This window comes from Diorhabda sublineata, chromosome X (genome assembly GCF_026230105.1).
Source record: "Diorhabda sublineata isolate icDioSubl1.1 chromosome X, icDioSubl1.1, whole genome shotgun sequence".
Classification (NCBI taxonomy): Eukaryota; Metazoa; Arthropoda; class Insecta; order Coleoptera; family Chrysomelidae; genus Diorhabda; species Diorhabda sublineata.
The window spans coordinates 923471-941255 of NC_079485.1; the positions used below are offsets into that span (position 1 = coordinate 923471).

The 17785-nt window shown below is 30.4% G+C and overlaps 1 protein-coding gene across 9 annotated transcripts; it reads left to right on the forward strand.

Annotated features, from left to right (window-relative positions):
- Positions 1 to 1088: 1088 nt before the first annotated feature.
- On the forward strand, positions 1089 to 17450 carry LOC130451812 (far upstream element-binding protein 1). Of its 9 annotated transcripts, XM_056791074.1 has the most exons (14): positions 1107 to 1314; positions 1375 to 1755; positions 1891 to 1963; positions 2012 to 2194; positions 4446 to 4688; positions 6648 to 7009; positions 7071 to 7238; positions 7297 to 7618; positions 8153 to 8370; positions 8736 to 8955; positions 9036 to 9268; positions 9326 to 9443; positions 9989 to 10120; positions 10530 to 12771. In XM_056791074.1, the coding sequence occupies exons 2-13, from the start codon at positions 1666 to 1668 to the stop codon at positions 10111 to 10113; spliced, it is 2355 nt and encodes a 784-aa protein (XP_056647052.1). In that variant the 5' UTR covers positions 1107 to 1314; positions 1375 to 1665; the 3' UTR covers positions 10114 to 10120; positions 10530 to 12771. The 9 variants fall into 9 exon arrangements, with proteins under 9 accessions (XP_056647057.1, XP_056647052.1, XP_056647058.1 ...); XM_056791079.1 differs by lacking the exon at positions 4446 to 4688 and having other exon boundaries at positions 1089 to 1314; XM_056791073.1 differs by lacking the exons at positions 1107 to 1314; positions 10530 to 12771 and adding an exon at positions 14541 to 17450 and having other exon boundaries at positions 1503 to 1755.
- The last annotated feature ends 335 nt before the right edge of the window (positions 17451 to 17785 follow it).

Below are 17785 nucleotides of genomic sequence, written 5' to 3' on the forward strand. Positions count from 1 at the left end.
CATTTTCTCTCTCGTTTCCGACACTTTACCTATACTGCGCATGCTTGAGAATGCGCAGAGCCTCGGAGGATAGATAAGTCTTTGTTATTCTGTTTTCCTTAGTCGGAACAGCTTCCACTTATAGAAACTGTATATATAGAATTATTACATATAAGATATATGATAATAAACAACCATTGAATTTAAAGTGAAGTATCCTTCCTGTCCAGGATAGCTGCCATCTATATACATGGACAGCAAATGAGACGGAAGTAGCCATCTTAAAAATTTAAGTCTGTCATTTTATTTTGATTTTTAGAGAGAACATGTTTGTTTTTGAACATTATCATTAATTTTACTGTGATATTGGATTGGTTTTTGTGTTTTTGTTTTGTATTTATATATATATAATAATGAGGTGTATAGTAATTAAATTATAAACAAAATGGTAAGTTATGTAGCTTGTAGTTGCCCCAACACTCTTAAAAATAAATCTTTGGGGATCACTTTTCACAGGTAAGTTGCTAAGTAATCCCTATTCAATTTAGCTACTAGTAATTTCAAGTATAGGTATGATATTTGAAAGAAAAATTTCATATTTTGATAACTGACATAATGATAAAACTAGTAAGTTAAATTGTGTTTAGTTGTTCTAAAGAAATTTATCATCTTAAAGTGAGAAATATATCACTTTATAGTACCTACTCGAGCTTCCCTCGAATAATTGATTTATGTATAATTTATTGTATGCTACCACTAAATAGTTTCAACACTAATCTAAGTACTTTACCTACACAAAAATTAATTAACCTAATCTTAATCTCCTAAACTAGAACTAAATTTATTAAAAAACCCTACTTCAAAATTAAAAATCAACCAAAACAGCGGATACCCAAGCAAGAATAACAAGAAATGGCATAAATCGTACGTAAACATTTCTTATTCTCCGGTTCGTTTTCAAAAAGTGACGTAAAGACTTCACTTTATCATCTATCGCACCAAAGTTATAGGACAACCCATCCTCTATCAACCTTGACATATCTAAATTTACTAAATTAGGGTTGTCAATGTCAAATAACAAAACGTCAAATAATAGTAGATTCCGAATTAGTTTAGAGACTGATCGCATGCGCATAAAATGTTCATTTGCGGGTTATTCAGCACAAAATTTTTAGTAACAGTTACATTCTAACATCTTGGAAGAGGCTATAAAGAGGATAAATTCACTGTTGATTCAATATATAGAGAATCCTTAGAGTTATGCACCTAAACGCCCTTCAGTGGAAAAGCCCTGGTAGTATAGTGGATGTACAGGTTTTTTGGAATATAAGAGTAGTAATGTTTAGATTTCTCAATATTTATATATATGTATATATATTTTTTTCAATGTTTCAGGAATCACACACAATGGTTACATCTTTTCTGTTAAAGCCCTTCAATTTATAAATAAAATGACATGATACATTTGGTATGTTAGCCGTAAAAAAGTGTACAATGACAGATGACAATTCGGCTGACAGACAGGAAATGAGAAATGATTACGATGCTAACGCTAGACACGTAAACCAAGCATATACTTCTTTCCTTTTCGTTTGCTGTTTGTAAGCGTATCCTCCATTTTGTTGTCGAACCAATAAGGTTACTTGTATGTTTTGTGTTACTTATAAACTTTAATGTTATAAGAAAATGAGTGATTATTCTGCGGTTGCTCCGCCACCACAACAAAATTTCAATCAGTCCTCAGCTTTTGCAGCAGCTCTGCAACGTGCCAAACAGGTAAGTGATCTCCTAAATGCATTGTTAAAGCGCCAAAATCTGCTTTTATTTTTATTCACGTTTTTATATAATTTTTGTAAATCTTTGAATCATGCAATTCTTTGCATTTCTCTCAATATCTAATTTTTGGTATAGATTGCAGCTAAAATTAACCCAGGAGCTGGTACAAACGACAATAGACAGAAAAGGCCTTTAGAAGACGGTGCAGGTATGTTAATACTCAAGATTTGTTTATTATATTACCTTTAATGTGAAGATCTGTTTGATGCAGAACCGGATGCGAAAAAGGGACCCGGTGCAGTTGGACCTCCTCAAAATCAAGGTCCTCCCGCTTTAGTTAGGCCACAACAAAATCAAGCTATGGGTGGTCCAACTGGAATGGGCGGTATGCAGCAAGTTAATGAAGACATCAGTGTACCAGATAAAATGGTTGGTCTCAGTAAGTATATAATTTATTTACTTAGCTTGAATTGCTTATCAAAGTTTTTGATCAGTTGCGTCAAGTGCTTTATGTAGTTGCTTATGTAAACAAATTGTTTTAAAATTTGTAGCAAAAAATTTACTCACATCTTACTTATTTTGTTTTGATTACATTGAATAATGACTTTGATAAAGACAAAATTCAATAGTTCTGTTAGGTAAATAACATCAATATTCTCAACATTAATTGATATGAAATAGATTAATCTGTTTTGTTAATTATTGCTTCTTTCTTATTTGTATTAAAATAAGGTGTCAGATTTGATGTATTATATTAGATATTGCAGGTTTTAACATGCAATTTTAATTAATTATAAAGTACACAAAATTGAAAAGTTGTTTCAATGATCTATCACTTGATACCTACTATTATCTTATACTAACTAATATTGTATTAATTCTGATGTTCAAAATGTCCATCATTTTCTTTTTTGTAACTTCCATGTTTTTCATAGAATGCTGTTCAGTTAGTACTATTTTTATTCTATTACTAAGATTATTCAAATGAATAGTGAATAATTCTCAAAAAGTGCCATTTAAGTAATTCTGTGTGTTAAAGTATCAACCAGCTATCGTTTAGATTATAATATAACAACTATTTCCTTTATTCAATTTTTAAAGATCTCTTAATATATGTCCGCATTTAAATTTACTGAAAAATATGGTTCCAATACCTGAGCATTTGTTTCTATAGGCTTTGGTAATATATCACTTATGTGCTGAGGCATTCTGTGATAATGATGAGTTATAATTTGAAAGTTTTTTCAACTTTTACTGATTTTTTAGTGGTATTTGGCGAGCTCAGTTAGAATTTTGCCTCATGAAAATTCCTCAAAATGCAATTTTTGTAACTGACCTTCAGTTTGGAAAAATATTAATGAATGAATGAGCTACTTATGTATAGAAGTTGGTTTTCTTATTATTCCCTACCATGTTTGAAAGTACTGAACACACTGTTTACACCAACACTCACAGTTACACTGTATGACGCGCGTTTTGATAATGGTTCCAATACTTGAGCATCTGGTTCTATAGGAATTGGTAATATATCAGTTAGATACTGAGGCATTTGTTCAACTAATAGTGATTTTTTTGTGGTCTTTGGCGAGCTCAGTTAGAATTTTGCCTCATGTAAATTCCTAAAAGTGTCATTTTTGTAACTAATCTTCAATTTGGAAAAATATTAATGAATGAATGAGCTACTTATATATAGAAATTGGGTTTTCTTATTATCTCTTGCCATGTTTGAAAGTACTGAACACACTGTTTACACTTCCATTACACCAACACTCACAGTTACACTGTCCGACACACGTTTTAATAATCAATTTATTATCTTCAGAGACTCAAGATAAACTGTCTCAGGCTCTAAAGACGATAACTTATAGTTATCAAAACGCACATCAGATAGTGTAATTGTGAGTGTGCCAAAAATTCCAACTTAAGTATTTGAAAGTAACTGAATGGTTTTCTGCAATATTTTATATTGTCTTTTCTCTTTTATTTGGATCTTTATTCAAATGATTTCGAAGCAACTTCACAATTTTCATTCTTGGCTTACCCAGAGAAGATATTGCTTCAAAAAATTTAATCACAATTGTTCCAATTTGTCTTTAATCCAAATGACTATAATTATTGAAGAGTGACATACAATCTAATTTGGGATTCTGATCTTATGTACTTACAGAAGCATTTATTTTTTTATTTATTTACCTTTCGAGTTTAAATAAATAAAAAAAAGCGTTTTAATGTTTTATATTTCATAAGAACTAAAAAGCAGAATGTAAGCTAGACCCTTTTTTGACAATTGATACATTTCTTTATGAGCTAAAAATTAAAATATCTGTATTTAGTAGTCTCTTCTACTTCTAAAATTTGATACTTAAATTGTGTTCTCTTGAAACTAAATTTAAATTTTATATTATATTGGTAGTGGTTAGCATTAGGTTAGGTTTAGTTTTTTTTGTTTTCACCTTTTATTTTTGTTGTTTAAGTAATGGATTTCATTCATTCATCTGTTTCTATTTTATATAACTAGTTTATGAGGCAAGTGATTGCTATTATGAGATATTCACTAATAAAATTTTAGCAGCAACACTAAAAGTAAAATTATTTTACTTTTAATGTTGCATACAATTATGAATGGGATCTGGTATAGTGTGATAAATTGAATAAATGAACTCCCGTAATCCATAAAATGATTGTTGCAGTAATAGGTCGCGGAGGGGAACAGATAACAAGATTGCAATCAGAGGCAGGTTGCAAGATACAAATGGCGCCCGATTCTCAGGGTATGTCAGACAGAATCTGTTCACTGTCCGGCCCCAAAGATGCAGTTGAAAGGGCCAAACAGCTCATCTCAGATATAATTCGACAGAGGGGTGGACCCCCAGGGGATGGTAATGCAGGCGAGGATGAATTGCTGCACTCCAACAACCATTCTGATTTTCAAGGTTATTTTCCTAAACTTTTTTTCTCCATTTATTGCATGCAGCATGCTCCAAGTTGGGCATATTGTTACGGAGCTGTGAAGCTTAGAATTCTATCATTTTATTGTTAAACTGCTTACCTGCTTTCTTTGGATTCTTAATTTCTATTCGGGGAAGTAACTAAAGTATATTTGAGTTGTAATTTGAATTCAGTATTATGTGCTTAGAGTAGTATTCTGTACGAGCTGAAAATGTTAAATTTATTGGGTCCACCCCCTAGTTTCGTAAATTGATTAGAGTTGTAGTGTATAAAAGTCATTTTAGTACAATCTATCATTCTCTTCCTATTCTTAATTATTTCATTATTAATTTATATTTTTGAGGTTATAATATGTCAATTTGATAATATATCTGTTTCCTCTCTGCACTGTAACTTATGGCTTATGTTGAAAAGTAATTAAAAATTGATTGAATTCTATTTACTATCTCGTGTTATAAATAAAATTAAAATTATCAAATTGAATTGTCTAAATCATTTTTCATGGTAAAGGATACTTGATGTGGGTTACAGGTACAGGTGCCTCCATAACCTTCAGTATTAACTGCTTATACTTACTATTACTAACAAATTGATTATATTTAATATAAATCAAATAGAGAGAGATTACTAAACTGCAGAAGATACAAATATTTTAAATGGTATTAGTATAATTAATGAAAGTACCATTCCAAGCCAAAAAACATTAACCTTCCATAAAATAACTACAAATCTTATGATAGTTGCTACCAGATATGATTTTTTTGTCTAAGGAACTTCTTATTTCTAATTTATATCATTTTCTTTTTAAAATTTGAAATATTCAAAAATATATATTCATCAAACCCTTAGTTATATTGCTACGCTCCACTGGGGGTGCATCTTTAGGTATCATTGTCAATTGAATGACATTTGTTTCAATTGATTTCACTTACCTTAGTATTTTGTGTTTACAATTACATTCTGAATAAGAGTTCGATAAAATTATTAAATAAGTAATTTATATTAATAAATACTTTTATATAATGCTATTGAAAATATTACAGCTTTACAGAGTGTTTTCCTTCTCCTGTAAGAGATTTTCCTTAGAGATTTATAATTCAGATCGTCGAGAATTTTGTCTATATTTTGTGGATATCTTTTTTGATTTGGAAACGTTGTAGAGAAAACTCGAAGTGTCACATTATTTCATTCAAACTAGAATTTTCGTGAAATAGACATAAAAGTTTTATAGTAGTAAGTATTATATATAACTTTCTTTTTGTTTTTTCCTTTTTATTGGCTTCTTAATATTTTCATAAGTTTCTTTCTCTATACATATCTTTTCGTTCTGTATATTTTTCTTTCTGTTTTCACAGTCTTTATATATTCTCCGTTGCTTTCTCTCTATTCTCTTCCAATTTCCTCGCATTTTTCGTTTTTAACTTTTGTCATGAAAAATACTCTTGGAAGTTGGGCCAATAAAAAGGATAAATTCCTTTAAATATAAAAATTATAAGATTCTTCAACATTTATATATATATATATATATATATATATATATATATATATATATATATATATTTAGGTTTAAATGGTGTATTCATATTTTTCACAAACATTTATTTGTAGTTTTCTCAATTTTTAGACAAAATGTACAAATTGACACCTTATTTTGCTGTATATACCTATTTATTTTAAAAAATAATGGAAAGAATATATCTGTAGTGCATGTGCTTCTCATTATTTTTAACTAATAGTCTAGTTGATAAAAACTTATTGAATAAAAGTGTATCAAATATACAAATATGCTAGTGGAAATAATCACCCTGGTACTTGTTAACTAAATGTTTGTGAAACCTCATCCCATTTGTTTCAAAATGTGCTTAATAAACTAACTAGGAGATATTTGTCACTTAAGTTGAATATTACGAGGTAACTTTTATAATGATATAATTTCTCTGAAGGAATAAACAATATGGGTATGGGCGGTCCTGGAGCAGGCCCAGGAGGTCGGAATAGTATAGAAATCATGATTCCCGGTCCCAAGGTTGGTCTAATAATCGGCAAAGGTGGTGAAACAATCAAACAACTGCAAGAAAAGAGTGGAGCCAAAATGGTTGTCATCCAAGATGGACCAAATCAAGAACATGAAAAACCTTTGGTAATAAGTGGTGATCCTCAAAAAGTGGAGTACGCTAAACAGCTAGTTTATGACCTCATAGCAGAAAAAGAAATGAAAAATTTCAATCGCGGAGGTGGCAGAGGACGTCAAGGCCCTAACGATGGATATAACGATTATGGCAGTGGTGGTGGTGATTCAATAGAAGTAAGTTAGTTTTACAAATTTTGTCCATGAAAAAAATATATTCAAAATATTTATATTTTAGGTATTAGTACCCCGAACAGCAGTAGGTGTCGTTATAGGAAAAGGTGGTGATATGATAAAGAAAATTCAGTCTGAAACTGGAGCCAAAGTTCAGTTTCAACAGGCTAGAGACGAAGGTCCAGGCGATAGAAGATGTTTTTTGTCAGGAAATTCCAAACAAGTAGAAATGGTAAGAAATCGTTAGTGAAAATACATTCCACAGAATTATTTTTATTTTTTTCTTAAAGGCCCGTCAACGTATTGATGAACTAATAGACAGTGTCTTACAACGTGACAATGGTGGTGACGGAATGGGCGGCGGTCCAATGGGAGGTGGAATGCGTGGAGGACGCGGAGGTGGACGAGGTGGTCGCGGCGGTCATCATGGCGGTAGAGGCGGAGGCGGTTTCGATAGAGGTGATAGAAATGGTGGGGGAGACTTTGGTGGGAACCAGTGGGACGATAGGCGAGGTGGCGGGGGCGGTGGACCTGGGGGACATCACGGCGCTCCCCAAGATGTTGTTTCATTTACGGTTCCAGCTAATAAGTGTGGTGTGATTATTGGCAGAGGTAAATTTGTTAGTTTTTCTTGTATTTCAGCTTTAATTGACATTGCAAGGAGAATCAAATAGTACAAAACTGATTTGCTACTATGGTCAGACACCTTGCTATATTAATTGATTGTTTGATTCACTGTTTGTGTACATCAATTACCAAAAAGGCTATAAACAATCGATACATTATTAAAACATTATTCTCTTTATGAACATGTTAGTATTAATTACTATTCCAACGCATCTTGGCTTTTTTAACTTCATTTATTTGAATGTGTAAAATATTCTTTGCTCAGTTTACTTGTAGCCCACTGTACAGCTTTGATTAACATTCAAACTGAAGTGAAACACTGATTATATAGTTTGAAATTGTGAGAAATATGTATCTTGAGGGTGTTCCTTTTGACTGGTTTGAATAGTTTTATTGTTATAAGTCACTAAAAAAAATTTTCCTTTTTATTTACATATTCACTCTTTTATACCATATTTGTATATATAAAAATGTTTGTTATTTTAAAGGAGCAAGTGTCAAATGTATTTTGTTTTTTAGGTGGTGAGACCATTAAACAAATCAACCAACAATCGGGAGCATATTGTAAGCTGGATATACGATCACAGAATCCAAATTCAAATGAAAAAGTATTTTTAATCAAGGGGGATCCAGACTCCATTGAAACTGCTAAGAGGATATTACAAGATAAAGTACAAATGCCACTCAATTTTGTATCTCAAGGTGGACCGCAAATGAGCAGCATGCCAACGGTAGGTGTAAGTAGAAAATTTTTTAATTGGCAACATGACAAGTAAAGATACTTTTCATTTTTAGAAGTCGCTTTAAATGATTTGATTCAGCATTTTTAAATAAGAACTAGGAAAAGTTACTTGATTTCATGTACAATCTTCTTACTTTGACAGTATTTCCATTTCAAGTTATCCTGTTAGCTCATCAATTTGAAATAAACTATTTACTTTTGGTCCTTGTTTCTCATTTTCAGTTTTCCTCAATTCATCTGTCACTTTTCAGCAGTGAAACATCACAAAGCCTAATTTCATAGTTCCATTTATATAATTATCTATACTTGTCTTGTTCCATTCACTTAAGTAAATAGGAGACTTAATTGTTATATTTATAGGCATACCCTGGAATGGCCCCACAAAGTTACAATCCCCAAAACAATTGGGCGTTGCAAGGTGCAGGAGGTGGCGGTGGTACTCCTGGTGGTGGATACCAACAACAACAATGGGGTGGTCAACCACAGGGTGGAGATTCTCAACCAGCTCCTGGTGCCCCTGTTAATCCTTCTGGTCAACCAGACTATTCAATGCAGTGGGCAGAATATTATAGAACTTTAGGTAAATATAGTGATAAAGTTCCATCACTGATCTACTTTAGAGTCAGTATATTTGATTTATCTGTGGTTAAAATTCTCCAGGAATGCACCGTGAAGCTGACATGATTGAACAGGCTAAAGCAAAAGCAGGTGGTGCTGCTGCACCAGGAATGCCTCAAGGAGGACAAATAGCACAAGGTGCTGCTCCTGCAACTCAAGCTGTGCCTCCTTCTTCAGGTGCACAGGCCGATTTCAGTGCACAATGGGCTGAGTACTACAGAAGTATTGGTAAAATAGAGGAAGCAAAAGCGATAGAAGCTCAAATGAAAACCAAGGTAGATTGAGTTGAAAACTTCGATTGGATAGGATTGGATTGTTTTCATTTGTTTCAGACTGGAACCACAGCTCCCAACTCTGGAGTGCCTACAGCACCTGGAACTCAAACAGGTGGATATTCTCAACCACAAACACAGACTGCTTATGGAGGCTACCAACCACAAGCTACTGCTGGTCAGCATTTATTTTTACATAGTTTGGTTTATTGTTATTCAAAGTCTTAATAGTAGCAGATCGAATGTGATTAGAGCATTGGAAATGGGACTGAGAAGTGAATAGAAAAAAAAAAAAAATACTGGGACTTAGAACACTAATGTAACATGAAGTTCAACACGGAAGTCAATATTAACTTCAAAAATCTAACAAAATAACTAACACAATAACAATCAAACAACTATCATAAAAGATTTTTATGCTTTATGCTCTTTATTTTCAATATTTCTGTCTCTAAATTACCCGAAATTTTGGAAAATAGGTTTGCTTTTTTTCCCCTGATTTTCAATAAATTGCAAATTTTTTATTATTATTTTTCATCAAATAGTGAGTGTTTCTGAAATTTTTTTTGTGTATTCATGTATTCTGGTCATTTATTTGGCGTTTCCTCCTTATTTATTGTTTTATGTTTAAATGCACTTTCTCACGTTTCAACCACCTTGCTTAGTTCGCGATGTATTGGTAAACGGCAATTTTTATTAATTGTGCAAAATACTTCTATTTAGGGTATTATGGTGGCCAACCCCAAGGAGCTCCAGTACCCGGTGTACCACAAGGAGGATATGGTTTCCCTAGTTATGGTTACGGTGGCCAGCAAGGAGGAGGCGGTGGTGGTCCATCTCAGGACTAAAATAAAAGTGAGTTGGAGTAAATTATTAATATATTTATAATTATTTTTCTTTTACCTACTTTGGAAAACAATAAAATATTTTTATGGTGCATTTATTGATGAAAAAATTACATTGATATTTATTTACATATCTCATATTTTTTGGTATTGTATAAATGTTATGCATTTCAGGAGTATTTATATATTACGAATGCATACTTTCTTTATTAGCAATTGTTTTCTATGTAGCAATTTTTCCAATTTTTTTTCGCTTACTTTTTAGCATCCTGTTCACATATTTGATTTAAAATAATTTTTTACATATTTTATGTGTATTATAAGTGATAAGATTTGAAGTTGTTCCAGTGTGGACAGGAAGCAATAACTGTTTCAGGTGCCGATTGAAGTAGCGAGATATCAGATTTATATATTTACAGATTTTAGAGTACGGCCGCAATTGTCTACTAAGAACTTCCAGAGAAACTCATTTCTTAGACCTTAAGAATATTTTAAAGAACATACACAGCAGGTATATTTTAACGAGCAGCGTTTTATCCAAAGTAGAAGTTATTTTCAATCACTGTCTTACACACACGCTCGCGCGTCCTTTAAGCTATATCGGGAAAAAAATAATTATTTATATAGGAATATTTGAAAAGTTTATAGGCTTTATACTTTTTTCAATTTTTTCTGTTGATTATGTACACTATTGACTTTATTTGGAAACTAATTCCAATAAAAAAATTAACTTGAATCGTTTATATTTGCTTATTATTTTTATTTCCTTTATTATATGGTCCTTTTGTATATTATTTCTATTTTAATGCAAACATTGTGTTTATTTTATCTTAAATTTTTTGTAAAGGTTTTTTTTCAAAAAGTAGATGTAAGTTTTGAAATTATGAATATTTGTCAGGTGTCATGTATAGGGAATTTGATTGGGACAAGAAGAAAGGACCTACTTTATGGTAAGCTATGTCTAGGTGTGAAAACTGCTCAAAAATACTAAAGGCAACACTATTTTCATCTATGATATGCTTTTAAACAGGGTTCGTACATTTATTAAAAATACATGAATATTTTATCAAAATATTTACAGTATGAACACAAAGAATTTCAAGTTTTATACAGTAGACTTCTTATTAACAGACAAAACTTTTGTAAGGTGTTGTTGAATTATTTAATTTATCTAGAAACTAATCCTATGTGTGGTCCAAGGTTTTTTGAGCTGACTTATCCTTCACAGACCACAAAGTCATCTTCTTCCATTATTTCCATGTAAAAAGATTTGAATGACAAAAATTAGTCTTGAAATGGTTGGATTTTCAGCTTTCTTGGGAGTTGGTCTTTTCCACAGTCAATGATTGATATTATTTATTGATATTCTCATGGTTATTTTGATGTCATCAATTGTACTACTTGATGTAGTGGAGGATTTATTACAATTAAGTGGTTCATAATATCACTTTTTTCTTTAGATGCTAATGTTTTGTTATTTCACTTTTGGTATTAGCTAAGCATGAAATAACTTGTAAACAATGAATGCACACTAAACACGTTGTGTAGTTAAAACTTGAAGAACTTCCACAATACTAGTGACGTGTCTTCTTGCTGGAGATCTGTCATATTTGGTTGAAAAAACACTTTTAGCTCTTATTTTATTAATTCATTCAATACATATTTGTTCTGTTCAGCATACTTTTATCTAATCTTCTAATAATTTTTTACAATTCTTCCTTTTAACGTTTTTAAATGTCGCCCTGTAACTTTTATGAATTTTGTGTGTCGAAAAACAAACATGATATATTGGAACACGCAAATAAATCCTAATATTGACATTAATTTTTGCGATAATACAGAAATGTCAAACGTTTTATTGGAAGTAATTTAATATTGTCAAATTTGAGGATTTTTAAACAAATGTAATACCTGCTTCGGGGCAGCCTTGTGTATTAGGCTAATATATATCTGTACGATATTGACGCTCCTCGGCGACGTGGAGGCAGTGAATTGGTTAATTACTTTTACCAAAGCAAAAGAGATAGTGTGGGGATAATTTTTGCTGTTTTTACGTTACAGATAGTTTTAATTAATTATTAGTTTGTTTTATTGACAACTAATGAAATTTTAGTATATTACTCTCTAAAAAACATTCTTTAATAATTATTTTTTAACCCTCGTTTCGCTTTATAGTTTGAACTAGAGTTCTTTCTGCGATGCAAGATAATGGTATTTACAATTTTGGTAGCAGAATGAGTCTCTGGGATCAAGTCCAGAGAATAAAGTGACTGAGGGGTTATTGTAGCGACTTTTTTTTGACAAAAATTTGAGTTGGTATAATTGGTTCAGATTATAAAACTAGCTATCCACTATGTTATCAAATTTTTGTCATTATTTAATTAATTATGAGATCTCTTAATTTTTCAATATTGTTTTAAATATACAGAAAATTATTTTTGCTTAATTCTTTTTTCCAAAAATTTACAGTCTTTATATTTTATATGAACGAACTCTCGTTTAAATATAATTTTGAGCAAATTCAACAACTAAGAGTTGCTTTTAGTTATCGAGTTTGTTTATTGGTAAGCAAAGTTGTCCACAATGTTTATTTTTAAATTTAATACTGTATTACTACGAATTACTTGCTTCATTGTAAATTAAATATGACCTATAACATTATCGTGTTTGTTGTTTCTTTTTTTTATTATTTTTACAGATCCACCTCATTGCAGTAGGTTGAAAAGTATTTCACCTACTACTTGGCGATCACCTTGTTTAATTGAACTACATATTTAAATTTGTTTTTCAAAATATAAAATTTGCGAACTGAATTATCTTTATTGGGTACATTTATGTTGGTGATTTTTATGAATTTCTTGGTACATATATATACATATATTTTTTTCGCCGATATATATATATTGCTAAAACAAGGTAACTTGCCATTAACCTTCATCCCCATTACATATTTTCCTTACCCACTATCGTATTCTATTTGAAAAGCATTGATAAAGGAACTTTTTTTTTAAATTACGTTTGTATTTTGTAGCATTTTTTACTAAAAAGGTGAGATGAAGACGTATGAAGTGAGAATAAGTGTGGTATGGGTTATAGAAAAATAATATTACATTAAACAACTAATTATATTCATAATATTTTAGATATATACGATGAAAGTTTTTTAAATCCCAGACATAGGACTTTTCGGTGTTTTTTACAAAAAAAAAATAGTATCAGGAAAATGAGATAGCTACTCCTATGGTATATGTGTTATATTCAGTTGGACACTTTTAATTGTAAAGTATGATTTTTATTTATATGAATATACAAATCAAATATATTAACTACGTTTTGTAGGTCATCTGTTATTTTCATAAAAACTTAATTTTGTTTCAATATATCTTCTCCCTCATATCGTTTATATTCCAAGTTTTTGGGTGGATGAATACATCTTTGGGTACATCAGTCCGAATAGAGTTTTATTTCTACTCATACTTTCTATCTAAAATTCTCAAGCGATTGACTCATTAGAATTTTAGTTTCTTTCAAAACTTTCATTAGAATATGCAAATTCAAATTTTATAAATTGAAGAAATCCAGCAGTTTAGATATTCTTTTCTATATACAGTGCGTGTCATTTTGAGATATGTTTTGGTCAGATTGATTTAAATAAAACAATACCAGGATATGCTACTCGACTTTAGTATTGTGCCATGGAAACTAAAATCTGTTGTTTATCTACGAAATTTGATATTTATTTGACGTTTTGGAAGTGTTGTGACTATATTATATCTTTGCAGTGATCTTTCAATTGAACAATCAAATTTTGTTACTGTAATTTCTGAAATGAATGTATGGTTTATATTTAATAACTTATTGCTTATTAAATATTTTACAAAATTGACATTTATATTAACACTAAGCTTGTTGGCAACTTGATTTATGCTGGCAGAATTTCGAATTTCTTTTTTCATGACCTTTAGGTTTTTTTTTTAAAATGGTGATGTTGTAACTATATTTGGAAAAAATGTGTCTTATTTGGTAGCAAGTGTAAAATGATGGTAACGGTAAGAATATTGTAAGTTCATGTAATATAAATGTTGCATCATGCCCCAATTATTTAAATTTCATTTTCACTTTTATTCTTTATTATAGAACGTTTTAAGGTATATTATAATCTGATATTTCCACGTTTCTATTATAATTTCTATCGTACAATTTTTCTATTTGTGCAATTGTTGATATAATAACCGTATATATTTTTTAGTATATTGATATGTGTACACATTTACAATTTATATATTTTCGCATTCAGTCATATTTCCATTTTTTTTATTATGATGATTATTGTGGGCTTTATTTTCTCAATTATCTTGATTCCGTACATTTGGCTCTTGATTCCGTACTTTTGCTAGTTTCTACATTATTTATATCTGATTTCATGTCAGAAATGTTGGGAACCCAAAACGCGCCCACAATGAAATTTGAGAGAAAGAGGGAGAAAAAATAAGAGGCTACCCAACAGCCGAGATAAATGCCCTCAACAAAAATATACACTATGGACGGTCGATGGTAAAATGATGAGGGGGTCGGAGCGACCGGTAAGTGAATTTTAGCCTAAACAAGTGATATCTAATTTAAAAATTTATTTAAATTTTCATTTTTCAATTATTGCAGAAAATATTTGCCTTTAAAAACATTTGATTGCCATACAGAAATGTTTTATCAAAAATTCAAAATCAAATTTGTTGGAAAATGCAAATAATTAAAGAGGGTTTGTTTATTTATCTCTATGATTTCAATTGACTTTCATATTTCCTTCCAGGGAAGGTTGATACAAAATTGTCTCTTAACTTATGTCTTCTTTTAATAAATCTCATGCAATAAAAAATTTGTGTCGTTATACATATTTTGAGATGATGAAATTCCTAGTTTACTTACCATCATTTTATACCACCAGCAATTATTGAATCGAACTTATCTAAAATTACAAAACAAAATTGAAAGCTGTTCGAATTCTTATCTAAAATGCCTTTCCATTTTTCGATATTAGCACCTTTCTTTTTTATACAGGGTTTTTTAATGAAACCTTAGGAAATAATTCTAAAGGATTAAAACTTTATATCTTTGATTATTGTTATAATTAATCATGTTCATGGTTAAGTTTGTTTAAACTGTTGTCTACTTGTGTTATAATGAAATTTTCGTTCGGGCTGTAACCACTGACTAGTTTCGACGTTATTACGTCTCATCAGAATGGTTTAACAACTTTCGTTCGGTCTTGAGACTCGAACTGAAGACAACGTCGTTATTTGGCTCATCTAGTCGAACATCCCCACTTCCATCTGCGAACCACTGATCGGTAGAAACCTAGTGTAGTCACCGATAATATAGATTCCAGTGGTAAATGAGGTGTGTCAAATATATCAAAATAAATGTTTTCTACTATATACCTCTCTAAAATTTATTCTGCGGTTCTTCAAAGGAGAAAATAACTACTTTCCTGGCCAATGCATCTGCTCAGTTGAGTTTACCTTCCAGTATATATATTACTGTTTAACGGCTTCAAAATGTTTTAAAGCTAATACTTTCTGCGATTTAAATAAATACGCCGACCTTTCTCTTTTTATATACATACATAGATGATGATTTTAAGTTTGGCTTTCCTTCAGGTTATTAGTAGTTTTTACTATGCTACTAACAATATCCCCAGGTTGTTTTTCTCTTCTTATAAACATGTTCTAATGAAAAAGGATCTAAAAAGTTCCTAATGGAAAGCCAAATTGATAGAATATAATTTTTACAATTTATGAATAATTTCTACATTTCTCAAAAATTATTGCAAACTTAACTGATACACTACTATCTAAAAATTTGGAAGCATCAAGGTCAATGGAATAAAACAAGACAAAGTCATCCAAACATATTTGTATTGTTACGCAATAGGGTACTTGTATGGTTTGAGAAAAAATTTAGTTCTGGATAGTTTATGTACAACTTTTATTATGTTTTTTTTTAATTCTTTGATCAAAAAAATTATTGAAAATTCAAACATTTTGTAGGTAGCTTCAACATTTCAGTAAGGCTGCCATATTGCGTGACGTCATAGGTATAAAATCATCAATAAACATATGATACAAAGTAACTTGTGTTTTGTTTTGAAAGTGTTGTCGTTTTAAAGGTCCCCGAGATGAAATTTTTGCTATTTTCAATCAAATATTTAGATATTATTTTTTCTCTTTTAATTAAATATTTTACTTTCTGACCTTATTTCATATTATAAAATGCAAGTACCCTATTGGATACGAAATAAAATTTTGGCGTCCACTTTCCTTTTATCAGTTTCTCGTATACTCTAGGCCTAGTATTATATAACCGATTAATTTAATAATCTTCACTTAAACTTGTTGAATTCATTATCCTATCAAGAAATTCAACGAAGTCTTTTCTTGACCATGAAGTTCCATTATGTTTAGAGTGCTGATAATTGCAGGTGAAACTATTACATTATCACCACCTTTGTTTGATAGTAGATAGCGTCCATACATCAGTCTATTTTTTATTGACTTATTGTAGTCAAAATTTTAGTGGCATCGCATTTTGTTAGTCTCGTCACCACAAAACACATTCTTAATAGTGATTGAAATATGTACATTCTGTTGTAATCTTGAAGTTCATAATACTCAATTTTTAATGAATTTGTATTTTGTTTTGTCAAAACAAATGCTTCCAAACTTTTCGATTGTATTGTAACAACTCAGTATAAAAGTAATACTTTTATTTTTTTGGAAATTTGAATGTTTAAAACAATCGGAGTCGTAAGATGTCGTTGTTTATTCCCACTTCTATTAAAAACCTCAGTAAATGTGAATAATTTAATATGGTTTATTAAGTATTGACGAAATATCAGAATATTCATCGCAAATTCTCCATATTCAACAAATTTTTGTTCTGTATTTTTATTTTTAGCAAAAAATAGTTTTTTGCAATCCCCATTTCTTTTTAAAAAAATATTGAAATATTACACCCTCTGGTATATATTTCAAAATGTTTTTAAATTATATTTGATGAGTATAAAAGTGGAGTTTAACTATTTTATTTTTATAAATACTGCTGTTTCCACATACATAGTTCTATTTGTTAGAGAAAATTTAAATCTGCAAAATTTTACCATTAATGTCGACTAAATATGAAATTAACTATAACATGAATTAGAATCTATTTCTAAAAGGTCAAATTCAGTTTATAAATATTAGATGAACATTGTGATAAATTTTAAAAGTTTATCAAAAAATGAGTACCTATTTTTACATTCTTTTTATTTTTCTATTTTAAGCAAAATAAAATCTATTATTCAATTATTTCGTTTTTTTCTTCCAATTTGTCCCCTAAAGTACAATTTAAGTACATCTAAACATGCATTGAGTATAGCCGTATTCCCATGTCTATTAAGGCGCGCTTACAATGAGTTATTGTCTTCAAACACCAAGTGTGTTCCAGTATCAATATCACTAACATTTCCAGTAATTAAAAAAACTAGGAGTAAAGTGCTTCAAATTAAAAAAAATGATGGTAATGCAATTTCGTTTCAAAGGTAAGTGCTAAAACATTTTCTTTATTTTACATACATAGTTTTTAATAAAGTGACCATATTGCGTCAATCTTCATCTGTATGCTGGAAAATTTTTTCTCC